The sequence below is a fragment of the Oryctolagus cuniculus genome, chromosome 4 (assembly GCF_051225735.1).
Source record: "Oryctolagus cuniculus isolate XC-2025 breed Fujian yellow rabbit chromosome 4, ASM5122573v1, whole genome shotgun sequence".
Lineage (NCBI taxonomy): Eukaryota > Metazoa > Chordata > Mammalia > Lagomorpha > Leporidae > Oryctolagus > Oryctolagus cuniculus.
The window spans coordinates 135518989-135540048 of record NC_142870.1 but is presented as its reverse complement, the minus strand read 5'-3'; the positions used below and the strand labels follow the sequence as shown (position 1 = coordinate 135540048).

At 38.1% G+C, this 21060-nt stretch overlaps 1 protein-coding gene across 2 annotated transcripts in view; it reads right to left on the bottom strand.

Annotated features, from left to right (window-relative positions):
- The window catches only part of PLOD2 (procollagen-lysine,2-oxoglutarate 5-dioxygenase 2), a 99676-nt gene that overhangs the window by 26137 nt on the left and 52479 nt on the right, over positions 1–21060 (bottom strand). For both annotated transcript variants that reach the window (XM_008266286.5, XM_008266287.5), the window contains exons 4-7: positions 14802–14965; positions 10310–10422; positions 7099–7162; positions 4956–5053 (exon numbers count right to left, since the gene is read on the bottom strand). In XM_008266286.5, coding sequence (XP_008264508.1) covers positions 4956–5053; positions 7099–7162; positions 10310–10422; positions 14802–14965 — 439 coding nt within the window. The remainder of the gene's footprint in view (positions 1–4955; positions 5054–7098; positions 7163–10309; positions 10423–14801; positions 14966–21060) is intronic.

The following is a 21060-nucleotide window of genomic DNA, read 5'->3' as shown; positions in this document are numbered from 1 at the left end:
ATGGGAGACCTAGCTGGTTCTCCTGGCTCCCGCCTTGTATTGGCATGGCCCTCAGTGTTATGGGAATTTGGGGAGTAAACCAGTGGATGGAAGATCTCTCTCTGCCTTTCAAGCAAAAAATGAAAATAATACTAACAATAAAAGCAATGAGCTAAAGGACAACATTGCTTCCCCCACCTTGCTTTTTAGGTCTCTCAGAAGATCTGCTTTATAACTTATCACACCCTCTCGAGCAGCTAGAGACATTCATTCTGTCTATGTTCCACTCTGTGCTTGGGGGTAACATCAGTGAGGGAAGATGATGGGGAACACAGGTAAACACATTAAGATTTCCTCTGAGCACTCAAAAAACACTTTACTCCAGAACTTGAAAGTTTTAGAGAAAATTCTGTTGGCAAGTACAAAATAAGGGGTCAGGGTCGTGGCATAGCAGGTAAGCTGCTGCCTACAATGCTGATTTGAGTCACGGCTGCTTCACTTCCATTCCAGCTCCCTCCCTGATGAGCCTGAGAAGGTGGCAGAGGATGGCCCAAGAATCTGAATACCTGCACCGACACAGGAACCCAGGATGGAATTCTTGGCTCCTGGCTCCAGCCTGGCCCAGACCAAGATGTTGTGGACATCTGGGCAGTGAAACCGAGGATGGAAGAGATCTCTCTCTCTTTCTCTACCTCCCTCTCTCTTTCTGTTGTTGTGCTTTACAAGTAAATAATATTTTAAAAAATAAAAAGTTACTATACTTTCTGCAATGCTCCCTAGTAGTAATGTGAATATTTTAATTATTATTATTTCAACAAACTATAATTTGACCTCATGAAAGTGAAGCTGTAACACAGCTTTGGCTGTGATTTCACATTACAGTTAAAAGGAAGTACCTAACCTCCTCAATATGATTATATAATTGTTAATTTTTCACTAGAAAGATAAGTTAAAAATCCAAAGAAAACATATATATGTATTAAATATGGATGTCAAAAAATATCCAGCAATGCAAACTAGATGTTTTTACCTTCCTAAAGCCCTAAAAGAGATCTTAAAGTGTAGAACAGATGAGCTTGCTAGTCCAGTACCATTTTATGAGTCTCCTTCCAAATATTTCTCTTGTCCTGAATTTCTGAAACAAGCATGCTATTAATTAAAATAGGAAGGTATTTATGTTACATAGGTAACTTAGTCTCCACAGTAAAATTAGAAAACACAGACAAGTAACTGATCCACATTTCTACAGGGTTATGTGGTAATTCAGATCACAAGCTATAATACATAGTCATGACATTCATTAATGACATTTCAAGAGTCAACGTGACCATTTTAATACGCCTCTTGAATGAAAACAAAAAATTTATAATCGTGAAATGAAAAACATAAATGTTAACTTAATCATTCATGATCTGTAAAATATAGGGTTTTGAAGAAAAAAAAGATTTCTATGAAGAAAGGCTCCTTATCCTAAGCAATATTTTTTAAAGAGCAAGCATGAAATGCAGTTTTGTTTAAAATATCCAGGGAAAGATTTTTTTTAAGGGAAGGGAAAAATATCCTAAGTAGCCAACCACATATAAAATCCTCATCATATATACAAGTTTTCCCATTTCAGAAAGCTCATAAAATATTTAATAATTATTTTATGAATAATTGATTAGCCTCTAAAATCCCTACATGAATATGAAAATAATCAACAGTTTTAAAACATCAGTGCAAACAAAGGCATTAGTGTCAATTATCAGGATTAAAATTTGACTTCGCAACTTTCCTACTTTCTTCTTTTCACCTCAATTTGTTTCATAGGTAATTAAGATTTTCAGAACATTGCTTTTGACTGGAAACCTCCATTGTGGGATACCTCTGCACACAGACAGAGATTATCCACCACCTCCGCCTTCCGTGCACATCTGTTTTCTTCATAAAACCTGCAGACATCTCTGCTGGCAACATTAGAAGGTGCAGAAAGCTGTTTAGGTCGTTAGGCTGCTCTGCACGCTCCCCAGCTACTAGGTGGTAGTATTTTCCTGATTCTTCTTTCACAACATCAAATGTTTCCAAGTATGATGCCACTTTCACTGGCAGAGAAACTTTCCAACTAAATCTTTGCTTTCTTTCTTCCTTTTTAAAAAGCATCCAAATTTTCAAGGTCATGGTGACCTAAGTACTGGGGTTCTTATGCACAAAACTAAGGTCATGATTTTCATTACAAATCAAATTAGTGGCAGAAATGACATTTTCATGTGCAAATTGGATGACTTAATCTTTCCCTGATTAACTATACTTTATGTGAGGGTACTTCAAAAAGTTCATGGGAAATAGAATTAAAAGATAAGTTTACTTTGGAGGAAAAATTCTAAAGCTTATTGCATAGGAGGGCATCATCAAAAATTTACAAAAAATACATACTATAAGAAAACTATGCATGGTTTTCAAAATTATTTTGCACCCTATAACCTAATCTTTTCATTCCATTTTCTACAAAGTTTTTGATTATCTCGTAAAAAATGAAGACCAATTTATAATGATGTATAATATCTATTACTTTAAAAAATGGCCATTTTTAAAATAAGCATCTAATGATATACTACTACTAATAAATAAACTTCAAGAATAAAAAATAAATCATCAAATTAGAATTCACAGCTTCAACCTAAAAACTTATTCATCTTAGAATATATTTAGAAAAGTATGAAAATAATAATTTAGAATATATGAAGTAGTATATTACAAGAAATGCTAATAAAAATACAAAATCAATTATACACAATTCTATAAACAAAGGAAAACTGTAACTGCTCATAGATATGCAGAACTATGAATGTAAACCATATGGAAACTGGATTATAAATTGTCTTAAAATTTATTTATAACTTTATTTTGAAAAACACAGATTTAGGGAATGTAAGAAGTAAACTCATTTGATGTCCTTTGATACTATAATCACACTATATAATTTATAATTTATAGATTATTTTTTAAAATAAAAATGGCTTAAATATTATCATTTATGCAATATGACAGCTCAAATCCACTGACATAATCATCTCTCTTAACCAAAATAATTGAAACTAACTTATAAAAATTCATATAATGAAGTCCTTTTATATTTTATAAAAGCTAAAAAAATAAAGGCTGCAGTAATCTGCTTTTTTTCCTCATCAGCTTGGACAAGACGAATACATGATATACTCATGAAAATCTACTATTTTTAACATATTACTATAAAACAGTATTAGTTGAACGCTTATTTGTGTAATTTTTTCACAGATTATATATATACCAAATACAATGTTTGAAATGAAACTTGCTTTTTTTTATAAAATACACTTATAAAAAAATGGACTAGACAGGATCATGTCATTGGTTTGGGGGTTAAATGGGATTATCATAGCCTGAAATGCCAGAAATAGTGATAGTTCAAACTAAAAATATTTCCTCAAATTAAAATTTCTTGGCAGACATAGACTTTTCTAAATTATTCAAGATTACGGCTCCCTTTCTTTTGATAATCTTGTTAATTACTAATTTAAAGATCCAGTCAACATCATCCTGTAAATTTTGAAGGATCTGATGATCACACTGATATCACTTATCATCGGGTCTTTATGACTTTATACATACTCTCAGTACCAAGCTTCCCTTAACACACATTTAAATTAGATTCAACTATTAGTTTCCCAAGGAACAATAGCACACTAGTTAGCTAGAGGACGTGCTGGGATGCAGCATCCCTTGCCTCAATGGCACTGAGATGTCATAGACAAAACTAAATCAGAAACTACACAGGGATGGGCGCTGCAGGGGCCAGCACTGTGGCACAGCGGGTTAAGCCTTGGCCTGCAGTGCCAGCATCCCATATGGGCGCTGGTTCTAGACCCGGCTGTTTCACTTCCAATCCAGCTCTCTGCTATAGCCTGGGAAAGCAGCAGAAGATGGCCCAAATCCTTGGGCCCCTGCACCTGCGTGGGAGACCCGGAGGAGGGTCCTGGCTCCTGGCTTTGGATTGGCACAGCCTCTGGCCATTGTGGCCAATTGGTGAGTGAACCAGTGGATGGAGGACCTCTCTCTTTCTTCCCTCTCTCTCTCTGCCTCTCCTTCTCTCTCTGTGTAACTCTTTCAAATAAATAAATAAATCTTTTAAAAAGAAAAAAAACTACACAGACAGTGAAGAGCTTCATAGACAAAATGCATCCATTCATCAGATTTATCTATAAACAGTTACTGTAACTCTCAGTAATTTTATGATTATTTTGCCTTGTCAGGAAAAAAGAATTGCCTTACCTCTCCCAAGAATAATGCTAGGTTACTAGATTGTTATAGACTGTGACATTCAGTTAAGATTCACAGTTACATACGTGCTAGACTGTGAACAGTGAATGAGACAGACTGATTTGTCATTTCTAGCCTAAAGGCCTGATAAGTAAGACAGACAGGAAAGCAAGTAAACGTCATCTCTGTCTCGTATGTGGTATGGACCACAATGAAGAAACACTACAAACTATGAAAGCACACAGGAGACTTGAGCAATATAGGAAAACTCTTCCTCTATAAATTTTGCCAGCAACACTTTAATCAAGCTCAACCGCAGACAGATAGACAGACAGACAGATAAATAGGTAGACAGCCAACAGGTATTTAGGAAACAAAAAACATCTAAAATGATCCCTTAACGGCTTGAACAAGTCATATTCAGAGAGGATATCATATATATGGGAAACATGACTCAATTTAGCAGCTATTATTAAATAAATCACTAACATGAAATGTGTGACATACTCTAGTAAGGAAAAGTCACCAAGTTTGATTAATAAATATGAAAACAGATGGTATAATGTATAAAATAGAGTATTAAATTGCTGGCACAACATATGGTATTATAAAACAATTTTGAAAAAATAATAAAGAAGACAACATTCTCCATAGCCTATTGCTAAGTAATGCATGGCCAGGTAAAAGTCAACATGACTCACCTTGGTGGGTCCATTTCCATTAATTACCACAGGCAATGTTTCATAAAATGTATTCTTAACTCGTGTTTTGTTGTTTTCAAATTTTAAAACAACTTCATCTGGGTCAAAAACAGAAAAAAGTTTTAATAATTTAAAACGTGTGTATGTGTAAGTGTGTTGTAATAAAATTTCTATTGGATACAAAAAACTCTTCCTGTGTTTGGGGAATTTTGCCTTCTCTAAGTCAGCAGAAATGAAATGAAGGGAAATTGCCACAGACACAGAAGCTGATTCGAGCCTGCCTCATGCACACACTCCCACCTGGCGTCAGCAAAACAACGGATGTTCTAAGCCACTGCACTGTCTGGTGGAAGGAAAGCATCTTTGAAATCCTGCTTCTGCTCCTTGACTGATTTGATCCTCACAACATTAAATTATTGTCTCAATTTACTCATCTGTAAAAAGGAATCTTGTGCCTACTTTGCAGGGTTATTATGAAGATATGAGCAATGTATATATGACAAATAGGACACTGCTTGCTATAAGCAAAGTTCTCACAATTGGCTACAACTGATAGCTTTTTCCAGTTCTGTTGGGACTGGCACTGTGGTGCAGTGGGTTACGCTGATGCCTGTATATTGGTGCTGGTGCAAGTCCGGCTTCTCCACTTTGCATCTAGCTCCCTATTAATGCACCTGGGAAAGCAGTAAAAGATGGCCCAAGTTGCCTGGGCCTCTATGCTTTTGTGGAAGACCTGGAAGAGGCTCCTGGATCCTGTCTGCCTAGCCCTGACCACTGCAGCCATTTGGGAGTGATCTAGCAGAGGGAAAATCTCTCTCTCTTTCCCTCTTTTTCTCTCTCTCTCTGTAATTCTACCTTTCAAATAAATAAATAAATCTTTTTAAAAAGTTAGACACTATACAATAATCCAGAAATAGAGAATTCAGAGGGGAGCAGAATTTTTTTTTTCTTTTCAGGCTTCTTTCTTCATACTTTTTGAGCACGCAATTAAATTTTCCATTCAGAGACTCATTTTACTGTATGAACTGACTTGAAGTACTGTATTGAATTATAAGGTATTTTTTAGTTTTTAAGGCATTAATGAATTAATGTATTCTGATTTGTGATGTATTAATTACTTTAATGTATTAATTTGTTTTATCAAGATAGGTGTATCTCTGAGAGAACACACACAGGCACACCTACACAAACACACAAATGCATACACACATACACACTTCCAAAGTCTATCTGTCTAGTGTTACTGAGACAGGGAGCCACTGAGTCACCAGGGGTTTTCCTGTTATCTCAAGGCCAGCAAGATATGGGTTTGGTTCCTCCTGCTGCTCTGAAGATAATCAGACCCCCTGCATAGACAGGTTCATAGCAGTTTAGGGACACGAAAGTGACCTATACTGACCTACAGCTCATTATATGCTCATAATACATCTGTATGCTTAGTGGCATATCTCCCAGCCATCATGACAATGAGGACAAAAACAGGACAGTAGCTACATTCTGGGAAATCTCCACCTACTTCCCAGAAAAACTAGGAATACCCCTCCCCCTTCTTAGAATGTACTTCCCCATTCATTAAACAACCCATGTAATGTCCAATTCACTGCAGGTGAGCCTGTACTCTAACTTGGGAGTGTATTCTTTCATTTTCTCCATGAAATGTGTGCTACATGTTATACACTGTTCCCAGACTTGCTCATGAATTCTTTCTTGCAGCAAAGATGAGAACTTGGTTGCCAGGCAGCACTAGCTCTCTGCACCGTTCCCGCCTTTCAACTGGGTCAAAAGGATCTACTCTAATACTCCTGGGTAATTCTCAATACAGGGAACTCACACTGAAAAATATGTATTAATTTCGTGTAACACATAAATATTTTCCACAATCCCCAGATGATGAAAACACTAGATATTAAGGAACCTAAGGCCAGAAGCATATAATTTCCACACTAGGCTTATTAGATAATAATGATAACTGAATGTACTGAACATTATTATGTTAACCTCAGGTTCAATATTATTTTAAAGGTTGCAATATCTACACTATAATCTTACCACAGCCACAAAATGTATATAACAAAAGAAAGACAGCTAGAAGCATAGATATTCATTTGTAGACATGAGCAACCCATATACCGAGGACACATACCTACAGCTCCATTTAAGGTTTGAAAAATTTTACATTTGTGATCCAATGTGATGTTAAAAGCTTCCTAAAAAATAAGAATAGAGATAATGTTGAAAATGACAACAACAACAGCAGCAGCAAATACCACTATTATATTAATACAGTTTGTTCTTTCAAGGAATTTAAAGTTTAAAATTTTTAAGTATCTAAAGAAAATAGTTGCAAGATTGAGGTATTTATGTGAGACACAGAAATAGTGGAGTTCAAAGCACTGTAAACCATACTTTAAAAATCTTATGGTTCCTAAACACAACAAACAAAATACGTAATTTAGAAAATTTTAGAGCTATATCTGTTATACACGGTAAATTTATGAAACACAAATAAAAACACCATTGGGGGCTGGTACTATCACATAGTAGGTTAAGCCTCTTCCTGCAGAGCCAAGATCTCATATGGGTGCTGGTTCCAAGTCCTGGTTGCTCCTCTTCTGATCCAGCTCTCTGCTAATGGCCTGGGAAGGCAGTGGAACATGGCCCAAGTGCTTGGGCCCCTGTACCCATGTGGGAGACCCAGAAGAAGCTCCTGGCTCCTGGATTTGGATAGGCCCAGCTCTGGCCATTACGGCCATGCTGGGAAAGAATTAGTGGATGGAAGACTTCTCTCTCAGTCTCTCCCTCTCTATATAACTCTGCCTCTCAAATAAATAACTAAATCTTTAAAAAATTAAATTAGAAAATTTTGTTTCACTTTTCCCCAAAGATCTGCTTGAATCAATTTCAGGAATGTGCTCATTAGAACCTGTTACAAATGGATTACTGTCTCCAGTCTTCTCCCTCTTAATAAAAGAACTCAGATTCTCAATACTATCCTATTGTGTAGTTAAAATAAAAAACAAGGCCAGCACCGCAGCTCACTAGGCTAATCCTCCCCTGTGGCACCAGCACTCCGGGTTCTATTCCCGGTTGGGGTGCCGGATTCTGTCCCAGTTGCACTTCTTCCAGGCCAGCTCTCTGCTGTGGCCCGGGAAGGCAGTGGAGGATGGCCCAAGTGCTTGGGCCCTGCATCCACATGGGAGACCAGGAGGAAGCACCTGGCTCCTGGCTTCGGATCAGCCAGCACGCTGGCTGTAGCGGCCATTTTGGGGGTGAACCAACGGAAAAAGGAAGACCTTTCTCTCCGTCTCCCTTTCTCTCACTGTCTAACTCTGTCTGTCAAAAAAATAAATAAAATAAAATACAAAATAATCTTTGTATATTGTATGTAGTGTCATAAATACGTTGTGCTCGAGCCGGCGCCGTGGCTCAATAGGCTAATCCTCCACCTTGCGGCGCCGGCACACCGGGTTCTAGTCCCGGTTGGGGCGCCGGATTCTGTCCCGGTTGCCCCTCTTCCAGGCCAGCTCTCTGCTATGGCCAGGGAGTGCAGTGGAGGATGGCCCAGGTGCTTGGGCCCTGCACCCCATGGGAGACCAGGAAAAGCACCTGGCTCCTGGCTCCTGCCAGGATCAGCGCGGTGCGCCGGCTGCAGCGGCGGCCATTGGAGGGTGAACCAACGGCAAAGGAAGACCTTTCTCTCTCTGTCTCTCTCTCACTGTCCACTCTGCCTGTCAAAAAAAAAAATAAATAAATAAATAAATAAATACGTTGTGCTCAAAAATGTATGATAAAGTATTATGAGATTTCTAGAAAAGCTACTTATAGAAAGCTGACTACACTGATGGTCTGTTTTGTTTATGATTCTACCTTTTAGCTATGTCAATGGCTAGAGCATCATCTTGAACAAGGAGTTTACATGGAAAATGGTAAAGAAAAAAAGAACTAACATTTTGACACCATAAAGCTACCATAGCAACCTTGTGCTCTCTACCTTTTAGGGTTCTTTTAATGTAATAGAGGAAAAAATACATAAATAAAATACCGATTTTATTTAGGTCACTCAATTTGAGTTGTTCTACATGACAGCTGCCATATTCTTGGTAATAAAGGCGTCAGAGTCTGCCAATTCCACTACCCTATGGATCCTCCAGCTCAAATCTTTTTGGGATTTAATTATAATCTCTTTACTGCAGGATCCATGCAATCAAATATCCCAAGTGCTCTAACTGGCTGTAACGCACTACAAGATTCCATCAAAGGGTCATACCCAATCTACTACATCCACAGGCTCTACACACTCTGGACACTCTCCCCAGTATCCATGATCTCACAGGGAGGTATCTAGGTTCAGTGGCATCACAGGCCTTTTAAAATGAAACAAAACGAAAAACCAACTTCTTGGAGTTTCCTTACTCACATGCTATTCCAAAGTGTTTTCTAAAATGAGAAGATTGTAATTAAATTTAACTAACAAGAGGTTGATGTGAGCACCATGTGAAACAGAGGTTAAGTCTTGCTGTGGGTTTTCAGAGAACTGAGGATCCAGCCTCTACAATGCTTCTGACTGAACGTGTGGCCTGTTACTCTAATGGCTAAGTGAGTATAGAGGGTCTGGCTTGTCACCTGTCTAGGAATAAAGAATCTCATAAAAGCACAAAGGGCTTTAACAAGGTTAAAGGACTACAAGTGAGAACACACTTCACTTTTTAAATAAATAAAAAAAAAAAACTTGTGTCAAATAGCTTTGGAGTAGCTTTTGTGAAAAAAATATCATTACAGACACAAGACAGAGTGAACACAAGAAGGCATATTTCTATTCTGTTGTGACTTACTAAGTGACAGCTCTCCAAGATTTTAGCAGATATCATTCTCTAGAGTCTTCAGGATTTCATTATTGTCTTTTCACCTCCCAGCAAAAACTTTTCGATGCTGTAACTGATTCGGTTACTAAGAGGTCAGCATGGAAGTGGGTATGCAGCGGAGGTGGGGCTGGAACACTGGGCTGAGGGCAGACATTCTGTATCCGGTGCTTTCAGTATAACTAAGCACAAGTGGTAAGGCCCTGCATCTTTATACCTCTCCTTCTTCCTGACCCACCCAAATTTGGCAATGCTGCTAACTTGGCCAACAAAGAGGAGGCACAAAGACACATAAAAACCAGTCTCACCTACTCGCCGTTTGTTTCACTGACTCATATTATTTTAAAATACACCACAGATGAGAACATTTTGAAGTTAAGTTTTCCATTTGCCAATTTGTAACTGAAATCCTCTGTTTTTAACCTGTCCACATTAACAAAATATAAAAACAAAGCAGCCAAAACAATAAAACAATGAGAAAGTATGGACTATTACCCTTTTCAATGGATCAATGTATATTTTAGTGTAGAAGAGCTGGTCGTCATCATTATCTTGGAGAGTCCACTGTTGTACTATACGATTGATATATGGAGCATACCCGATAAAGCCTGCAACACAGCAAAAAGAGAAATGAATTTAGCATTCATAGACCAAGGTCTGCGTCTAAGTTAATTCCACTGACCAACAGCACAGCATTGTGAAGCTAAGAGACCTTATTCTCAGATTGCAATTTCACAGCTCATTGTGAAAGAAATATGTTATTGAGTGCCCTTTGTTTTTTTTTTTTTTTTTTAGGATTTATTATCTATTTGAAAGGCAGAGGCAGAGACAGAGACAGAGAGAAAGAGAGACATCTTCCATCTGCTGGATCACCCTCAAAATGGCCACAATGGCTGGACCTGGGCCGATCTGAAACCAGGAGCCAGGAGCCAGGAACCTCCTCTAGGTTTCCCACATAGGTGCAGGGACCTAAGGTCTTAGACCATCTTCCACCGCCCTTCCCAGGCAACAGCAGAGAGCTGGACTGGAAATGGAGCAGCCTAGACTAGAAGGATGTGGGCACCGCAGGCAGCAACCTCACCTGCTATGCCACAGTGTTGGCCCCCTTAATTTTCTATATCGCTACAATTTGGAAAACAGAAAATATTCAGAGAGTCTTTTTAAATAAACATATCCCTAAAATTGACACAAAAGAGGAACTTACTCTTTCCAATGTTCCTAAGAGAAAAAAAAAGATTTACTAGTTAAAAAATAAAGTAAAACACAGGAATTTTCCCTCTGACCTTCTAAAATGCTCTTTTTGTATCTTGTGCAGGGGATTCACTATTTCTGAAAGAAAAAAAAATCTCTACAACTGTGGTATTAACATCAATGCCAGAGATGCTAATGTAATCAAAGGAATGTTGGATTTGTCACTGTCTGCAAACATCCCAAAGAAATTTTATAACCAGGACATTTTGGGAATTTTTCCATTACTTGAACCAGTCATTATTGTGCCTGCTAAACCATTTTCTGGCTAGGTTTTATGTGTCATAGTCTGGAAAAAGGAAGTCTAAAATTGGAGTGTTCCCTTTGGCTTACAGCATAAGCATTAAATCTGCCAATAACACTGCTCTATAAAGGAGGCAGACAGCAGGATCACTTTTCCTGTTTGAGTCGTCCTCTGAATTTCACAAACCCAGCCAATCTACAATGTTTCATTGACATACAATACTTTTAAAAGGGGACCAATGTTACTCCTGTGAATTGAAAGGAAAATTAAAATTTCCTCATAGGAGCAGAATTAAAAGAAATAAAAGAAGCAGGCTCAAGAATCTAAGAAGACAAAATGAAAATATAACAAAAAGCAGTCACTAGTTGCTCACTTTTTGTTATTCTTACCAAATTAAAAAAACCTAACACACTGAAAGTTAATATATATTTAATTCCTGTGATCAATCTTCTGTGAAGAACATACCAAGTGACAAGTAACATTTCCCAATGGTTCATTTGACTGTTTTTCAAAACTTATGTTTCCATATCCTTTAGTAAGCCCAAAATTTCCTCAAATAAATGAAAAGGAATTGTATCTACTTTCATAGTATATGATACATTATTTGTTTTTCTATTAACATTATTTTTTAAAACTAAACTACATACCATAAATATAATTATTTAAATAACTCTCAATGCATCATCCATGAAATCAAATAAAGTTTTATGGAACAAATTTATATTTTCTGCCATTGCTCTACTTACTTGTACTACAGAAAACCTAAGGACCATGCTTTGATTTTTTTTTACAATGACTTTCTCACTTATTAATACCTTCTCTTTCATTAGACTGATTTACAATAGGATTTACTTCCTCATTTTTTTGCTGCTGCCCCAACAATGTAAGTCTGTCTGAAATTTAGCCACTCTCTAGATAAATTCATATATGAAACTTCACTACGCATGTTATCTTCAGAAAAATTTTAATAAGTATAAAATAAAACCTATTCTAGAGTTCCACTGCTGAATACTTCCTTTTTTTTTTCAAAGATTTATTTATTATAAAGGTAGAGTTACAGAGAGGCAGCTGCAGAGGCAGAGGAGAGAGAGAAGTTTCCCATCTTCTGGTTCACTCCCCATTTGGCCTCTACGGCCAGAGCTGTGCTGATCCAAAGCCAGGAGCCAGGAGCCAGGAGCTTCTTCTGGGTTTCCCATGCAGATGCAGGGGCCCAGGGACTTGGCCATCTTCTACTGCTTTCCCAGGCCATAGCAGAGAGCTAGATTGGAAGTGGAGCAGCCAGGACTCCAACTGGTGCCAGTATGGGATGCCAGTAGTGGGCCTTTGCCCACTATGCCACAGCACTGGACCCAATACTTCCTTTTAAAAAGTGGTATTTAGGCTGGCGCCGTGGCTCACTAGGTTAATCTTCCGCCTGCGGCGCCAGCACATCAGGTTCTAGTCCCGATTAGGGCGCTGAATTCTGTCCCGGTTGCTCCTCTTCTAGTCCAACTCCTGCTGTGACCCGGGAAGGCAGTGGAGGATGGCCCAAGTGCTTGGGCCCTGCACCCGCATGGGAGACCAGGAGGAAGCACCTGGCTCCTGGCTTGGGATCGGCGCAGCGCACCGGCCGTAGCGGCTACTTGGGGAGTGAACCAATGGAAGGAAGACCTTTCTGTCTGTCTCTCCCTCTCACTGTCTAACTATGACTGTCAAAAACAAAAACAAAACAAAACAAAACAAGTAGTATTTAAACCATGTAAGATTTGGGGTCAAGTTAAAAGACCAGCCATGTGTCACTGAAAGCTTGACAGCTTGGAAGCTACAACAAAGAAGTAAACCTAGCCATAAGCCTAGCGCACAAGCAAAGAAGTGAGAGTGGGCACTTATCACTGAGAAAGGTTGACAGCATTTGAAACAGACATCCAAGGGAGAACCACTGCTATGGCAAGAACAGTGACCAGCACAGTAAAGTGGTAGGTAGATTGGGAGAAAATAAAATGGCCAAGAGATCCCAAATGCTATGAACTACAGATGTATTGAGATGGAGAGAAAAACAGAGCCAACTAAGGCAATACAAAATGGAATTTAAGGTTTCAGAAGTATAGTATCTGTCCGAGTTGACCAAGTTCCAAGGTACAACTAATGGGAATACATTGCTAAAAATAAAGTGCAGGTGAAAAGAGCTGGAATTGAGGCATCAGAGAGAAATAAAATTATCTGTTAAAAGTTTCATGCTGACGAAACCCTAGAACTCAGATATGATGCTACCTCAAGCAGCACTTATCTTAACTGTCTTAAACAGATTACATACACATGAGTAACTCAAAAAGATCCATTTGTACCCAACTTCTGTCTCTAACATGTCTCCCATCTTTGGTTATCTGTTTTGGTATTATGTTTATGTTAATCTTAGCATAAGAAAAACATATTTTGGAGTCATAATTATGTCAACATCAGATTTTATTTTATCTTTTACTGGGGTCAGCATCATTGCAGTGGGTTAAGCTGATGCCTGCAATACCAGCATCCCATATGAGGGGCTCAAGTCCCAGCTGCTCCACTTCTGATCTGCTAATGTGCCTAGGAAAACAGCAGAAGATGGTCCAAGAGTTTGGGCCTCTGCCATCTTGTGGGAGACTTGGATGGAGTTCCAGGCTCCACTTGGATGGTGTTCCAGGTTCCAGCTGTTGTGGCCATTTGGGGAGTGAACCAGCAGATGGATGATCTGTCTGTCTATCTTTCCCTATCTTTTCACTTTCTGTAACGCTGGATTTCCAAATAAATAAAAATATTCAAAAAATTTTATTTTTAAGGGAGGGGATGGTATATGATAGTTTGCTACTTGAATCCCTGGTGACATAGATAATGCAACATTTCAAGTAAATCCAGATGCTCAATGTTGAATCTTTTTGATTGCAGATTCCAAGACAAAGCATTTATGTACTCTATTTCAAAATTGGATGAAATTTTATGTTTAAACATTACATGGTTATAGATTGAGAATTAACTTTTTTCACATAAGGATACTTACTAAATCTATTATCCTGAAGCTACATACAACAGGATCAATGAAACCACACTCAGCAGACCTTGGTCCATGGGTTTTTTTTTAAACTGATACATGAAAATTGTATATATTCATTGGGTACCATGTATTTGACATGTATACAATCATGTAATATTTGAATCATGTTTGTCCTGTACAACTAAATTTCCAAAGTCACCTAAATCTGGAACATGAATTTCCACACTTCCAATATAGAAAAAAAAACAGCATCTACATTGCCTAGTGTTGTTAGGAATATTAAATGAAATAATGCATGGGAAAATGCTTTGACATCTGTACTACACACTGTGGATTTTAAACGGATGTTAATTTCAATAGTAATAATAAAGTAATAGTGACATACAACTTCAAGTCTACAGGTTTTTTTAACATATGCAAAGAAAGACTATTACAAGAATATTCATCATTTACTGTGACTTTAACTTCTTAGTCAGAATCTTACCCACCTCCAGAATTCAGGTAGGGTTTCCCACTGTGCACAATGGGATATTTTTCTGCTAATCTTTTATCTGGCCATAGAAGTCCATCTGCTGCAAAGACCACTTTGTGGTTTGTCTTTTGGAACTTTTTTAAAACTTCTTCAGGACCACCAGCAAAAATGACGTGAAAGCTGTTTAATGCAGGGAAATCAAAAGAAGTTTTAAAATACACTCATCAGAATTCAGGCATATAAAATAAGAAAAGGACTATAATAAAGCTCAGAATTTAGAATCCACCACCAGATTAATAACATTATATATAGAATACATCAAATATTTTTCTTCATTTAAATTATATGGGTTATATTGAGTTATTAATGTTTATATTATATTAGCAAATGAAATCCAAATAAAAGAATGCTTTTTAGTTTCAATTTTAACTTTTTTCAATAATCATTTATCCCCAAAATCAAATTCTTAAGCAATATTTAAGTATTAGAAATTTAATTACTTGCTATACAATTTAATAATACAGACACAGTCATTCAATAATACTGTGCAGTGGTAGTAATGTAGCCAATATAGTTTATACAAGATGAAGCATTGCCAATACAATTTAATAATACAGACACAGTCATTTACAGAAGTTGCCATCAAAACTGCCTAATATTTCAATTCAATTTGTGTCAATCCATTATAAGGTCTGAAGATTTCATTATCTCTGACAAAATGTGGTTAGCCACTAAGTGTCATCAATATACATTCAATATATGAATCACTATTTAGCCTAACAACATTAATGTGTTCAGATCAGTATGTTTTTTTAAAGCTCAATTAATTAAAAAAAGTAACAATTAGCACTAACTTAATGTTTACAGTGTCACTGATTCCACAGACTGTATTCCTCAAAGTTCATTCATAAATTTATAATCACTTAACAAAATATGAAGTGTCAAAGCCACCATCTAAAATGTTTCCAACTGGTAATAAGTTCTCTGTTTATTACAAACACATATTCTTCAACATTTTTCTGTTCACTTCTGTGTACCTCAAGGCCAAGGTTTACATAGAAAATAATTTAGTGACTAACCATCTCAGATGGTAAATAATTAATGTTCCTGAATTGAGCCCTTAGATCTTCCTATAGTCGAAACTGGAGTCACTGCTGTGATCTCTGACCAGAGAAGTAAGTAAGCTGCACCAGGTGCCTTTTTTCCTAAATTCGCTCTCAAGGAAGTAGTAGCAAGCCAGGCCAGTGACTAAACACCAGGCAAGATTCATTAAATTTCTTTATATGAATTATTTTATCAAAACAAAACCCACCACTAATCACCTTTTAAATATCTATTTATTTGAGAGGCAAAGTTACAGACAGAAGGAGAGCCAGAGAGAGTCTTCCATCTGCTGGTTCACTCCACAAGTGGCCACATTGCCCAGAGCTGGGCCAATCTTAAGCCAAGAGCCAGGAGCTTCTTCCAGTGTCCACGTGGGTGCAGTGGCCCAAGTGCTCGGGCCATCTTCAGCTTCTTTCCCAGGCTATCAGTAGGGAGCTGGATCAGAAGTGGAGCAGCAGGAAATAGTACCTGCGTTCATACATGATGCTGGCACCACAAGCAGAGGTTTCACTAACTATGCTATGGCGCCAGCCCCTATTGCTCATCTCTTATGTTGGTAAAAAGCCCACAGATTTTTTTTTTAACTTTACTTTAACAAGAATACTGTTACTATTTGGACTTGCAGCAGAGATGCCAACTGATCCCCTACATCTTCCCATTTCTTTACTTTAATAATGTATTGCTCCATTGTTAGCTGGGCTCTACTACTTAGAAGCTACGCTGGGCCAGCACCGAGGCTCACTAGGCTAATCCTCCACCTATGGCGCCAGCACACTGGGTTCTAGTCCTGGTTGGGGCACCGGATTCTGTCCCGGTTGCCCCTCTTCCAGGCCAGCTCTCTGCTGTGGCCCAGGGAGTGCAGTGGAGGATGGCCCAAGTGCTTGGGCCCTGCACCCCATGGGAGATCAGGAGAAGCACCTGGCTCCTGCCTTCGGATCAGCACGGTGTGCTGGCCACAGCGTGCTGGCAGCAGCGGCCATTGGAGGGTGAACCAACGGCAAAGGAAGACCTTTCTCTGTCTCTCTCTCTCTCACTATCCACTCTGCCTGTCAAAAAAAAAAAAAAAAAAAAAAAAGAAGAAGAAGAAGAAGAAGAAGCTACTCTGAAGCTTGAGGTGTGACACAATTGGCTCTGCCTAACAGAATGTGAGTAACACAAAGTGTATTTAACCTCCAGAACCTGACCTTCAAAAGGGAAATTTTCTGTTCTCTGCTTCTTCCTTCTCTCTTTGTCCGCTTCATCATGAATCACAATTTATACCCTCACCATATAAGACACTTCAAGTTACACACACACACACACAGAGAGAGAGAGAGAGAGAGAGAGGGAGAGGGAGGGAGAGAGAGAGACAGAGAGAGAGAGAGAGAGAGAAACAAGAGGACTGGGTGGGGCCAGTGTTGTGGAGCAGCAGGTTAAGCCATTGCCTGTGTGTGACACTGGTGTCCCTTATGTATACTAGTTCAAATCTCATATACTCTACTTCTGATCCAGCTCCCCACTAATGCACCAAGGAAAACACAGGAAAATTGGACCTTGCCACCTACCTGGGAAACTGGGATGAAGTTCCAGGCTCCTGGATCCTGCCTGGCCCATCCCTGGCTATAGTGGCCATTTGAGAAGCGATCCAGAAAATGGAAGATATCTGTGTATGTGTGTGTGTGTTTTCCTCTAACTCTGCCTTTCAAACAAATAAATCTTTTTTTAAAAAAAATAAAATGTTACAATGTTGACAACATGCAGCTAAATTTTGTAATTAAACAACTTTTTTTTAACTATGCTAAAAAATAGGTCTGGAATCAGAGAGATATAGACTTTTTTATTTCACATTTCTCTAGGGATTTAAACTTCATAATCTGTTTTCAGTTATTAAAAAGACTATTTCAAAGTTAAAACATAAACATAAATCTATATCTAGTATGTAGACAATGTTGCTACTTAGCTTTTTTTTCCCCCTTTCACAATAAATCGCAAAAAACCGTAACATAATCTTCAAGTCATTCACAGCACACAATCTGAAGTTTGCCAAATTGGTGTCTTACCCAATTCTGCCAGCTCCTATCAGAATAATCTGAGACAAGTTATTTAACCTCTATGTGTTTCAGTTTCTTTACAAAATGAAAAACAAAATATATCAAGTTATTATAAAAATTAAAAATTAATAACACAAAGCACATTCTCAGCACTCAACAAAGTTAACAAAAACTAAGATTATTATTAACTAGAGGTAAAGGACAGCTAGGAAGAGAGATATGGAGAATAACTCACTATTAAGTTTTACCGAAATGTAAGCTAAAATAATTTTATTTTTAGCCAGAGAAATTATTTTTAAAAAAGCCCTTTAAGACAGAATAAAATTGTTCCAACTAAAATCTCAAGCCAACTTCTTCTCTTCTATTTTAAAAACTCCATTAATCTGATAACACAAAACATTAACAAATTTCTCCTTTTCTTCTAAGTACAACTAAATTCTTCAATATTATTTTTTTCCAAGAAGCATTTTTCCTCCAGCTAGTAGTTATTGATAATTTATTTAATGTTAAATAATAGGAAATAAAGCCATGAGAGGTCAGGTAAATAAACCAAACCCTCAGAGAGAGATTGTCATGCCAGCTACAGAGGAACCCCTATATACTGTCTAGAGGTGGGGAAGATATCATTTTAATGTCAGAGAATCACGTGACAGAAACAGAAGCTGACATGATTCAGAAAGTTTGCAGGAAGCTTCATATATCCCAAAGCTATGCAGTTTGTTTTCTATCTGAGTGAAGGATACTGATATATACTTGGTATGTCTTGAACAATTAATAAATAAGTCAGCAGCTTGAAAAAGAAAAGCTGTATCAACTTTTACATTGAGAATTTACTATTTCACAAGCATATGCATTACATTTATAAACAAAATGAATTTATTTTAAGGCAGATGGTGAAGGGAAACATTATATTTGCATAATTCAGTAAGAATTTGACTTTAAAGGCCCTGTGTTGTAGAGCAAGTGGGTTAAGCCACCACCGGTGTACTGGAATCCCATATAGGCACGGAATCATGTCCTGATTGGCCCACTTCTGATCCAGCTCCCTTCTAATGGCCTGGGAAAAGAAGCAGAAGATGCTCCAAGTGCTTGGGTCCCTGCCACCCACATGCAAGACCCAGATGAAGCCTCCTGGCTCCCGGCTTCAGCCTGGCCCAGCCCCGGCCATTGTGACTATTTGGGGAGTGAACCAGCGGATAGAAAATTTCTTTCTAACTCTCCCTCTCTCTCTGAAACGCTTTCACATAAGTACATAAACCTAAAAATAAAAAAGAATTTGACATTGAATAAAATCTTAAGGTTACTGAAATGTTTCCCATTTCATTCTGGTAGCATTCTTAAATCTATGTTTAAGTACTTTAGAAAATTCTTTTGAACTTATTTAAAAGTTCTCAAAGGGCAAGCAAGTTTTTATACTTAAAATTATTTTGGCTATAAAAATTCTAATAGTCAATTTGAAAAAGAGAGAATGCACAAAGGTCATAAAAATAATTCTCACAGGAATTCAGTACCTTTAAATGCTAAGTATAAAATAAAAATTTCCACACTTAACTCGTGAATTTTCCTGGGCCCTGCAAAAACCATAAGATTCCACCCTATGTGGTCATATTGAGGTCTCTACCAGACATGTCAGTGTTCTATCTCCAACAGGTCATCGAGATTTTTACAAGTGTTTGTCCTTCTGTGTTTTCTGCTTCTGTGGCACCATTGACCGAATAGTCACCCAGGTTTAAAATCTTTCATTCAGCTTCTACTCTTCTCGTTCCATCTCCTCTCTCATCAAATATTTTGTCAAATTCTATTGATTCCATCTACTTAATCTATTTAGCATTCACGTCTTTTCCAGTCTCTCCAGTCTCACTAGAAGTCCCTGGCATAGATTCATTCAAAAACCCTAGGGGCCTACAGGCCTCCGCTTTACTCATCTCCACCCCTCCTCTAATTGGGACCGTCTGACAAACGCCCCTGAAAACCACTCTATGGCAGTCCCCAGACTGAATCTCTGGGTTTTCTAAAGCAGAAGTCAACAATATTTACTCTCAGCCCTTCTAAAGCAAGTTTGAGGCTTTGAGGGATTCCACTCTGCCACTGTGGTGCATAAGCAGCTACAGACAATATGTAAACAAGTGAACAGAGCTGAGTTCCTATAAAACTTTTTACCAAGAAACAGACGGTGGGCTGGGCCATAGTTACTGACCCCAGTCCTGTAAAATAAAGCTTAAATGAATCAACCTGACATTAATAAGCTTCCATTAAATAGCATGGTCTAATGCCAAAATGGATTATTTGGTCTGCCATCTATGCCTTCTTCAGTCATGAAGTCATTCCTGCTTAGCACATCTTTTCCCAATCAGTTCCAAACCATTCGTCTCCAAGGCCCACTGCCAACACCTCCTCCTCTACAAACCTCTGGCTGATCAGCACAACTGAAAAAGGTCATTTTCTTCCTCTTAGTTCCCACAGCTCTTCTCCTCTTCCCTTTCAATGAGCATTTCATTGGCTGTTCTTCTTGCTAAGAGTGTCAATTATTCATCTTTTTATGCTGAAGATAATCAATAATTATGTGCTCAACAAATGAGTGAATCAATGAGTGAATGAATCATCTCAACATGATGCAAAAGCTACTGAGTAGCAGGAGGAAAGCCGCTCCAGTGTTCCCTAACTTTGTTATTCTTCCCCCATCCACTACTTTCTTCATCACAGGCAAAAACTTGAGTAAAAACCTATGAGCATCCAAACTATTAGCTAGTTTCTGAAAGCCTGAGAAAAGTCAATGAAACTGAAGCTAATTATTCATTCATCACATCTCCACCTCAATACACATACATATTTCCAGGCAAAAGTAACACATCTTACCTTAGGAAACAATCAAAAAAAGCAAAAACAAAACAAAGAAGAAACAAAACTTCAAATGCCCACCCACTCAGTTTATCTTGCAGAATAAATTATAAGAGCATCACTGAAGAAATGACCAAATTTATTTTAGGGATTTGGTGGGGGGAGGAGTTCACTGTTATAATGCAGGCACTATTTTTTTTTTTTTTTTTTGACAGGCAGAGTGGACAGTGAGAGAGAGAGAGACAGAGAGAAAGGTCTTCCTTTGCCGTTGGTTCACCCTCCAACAGCCGCCGCGGCCGGCAT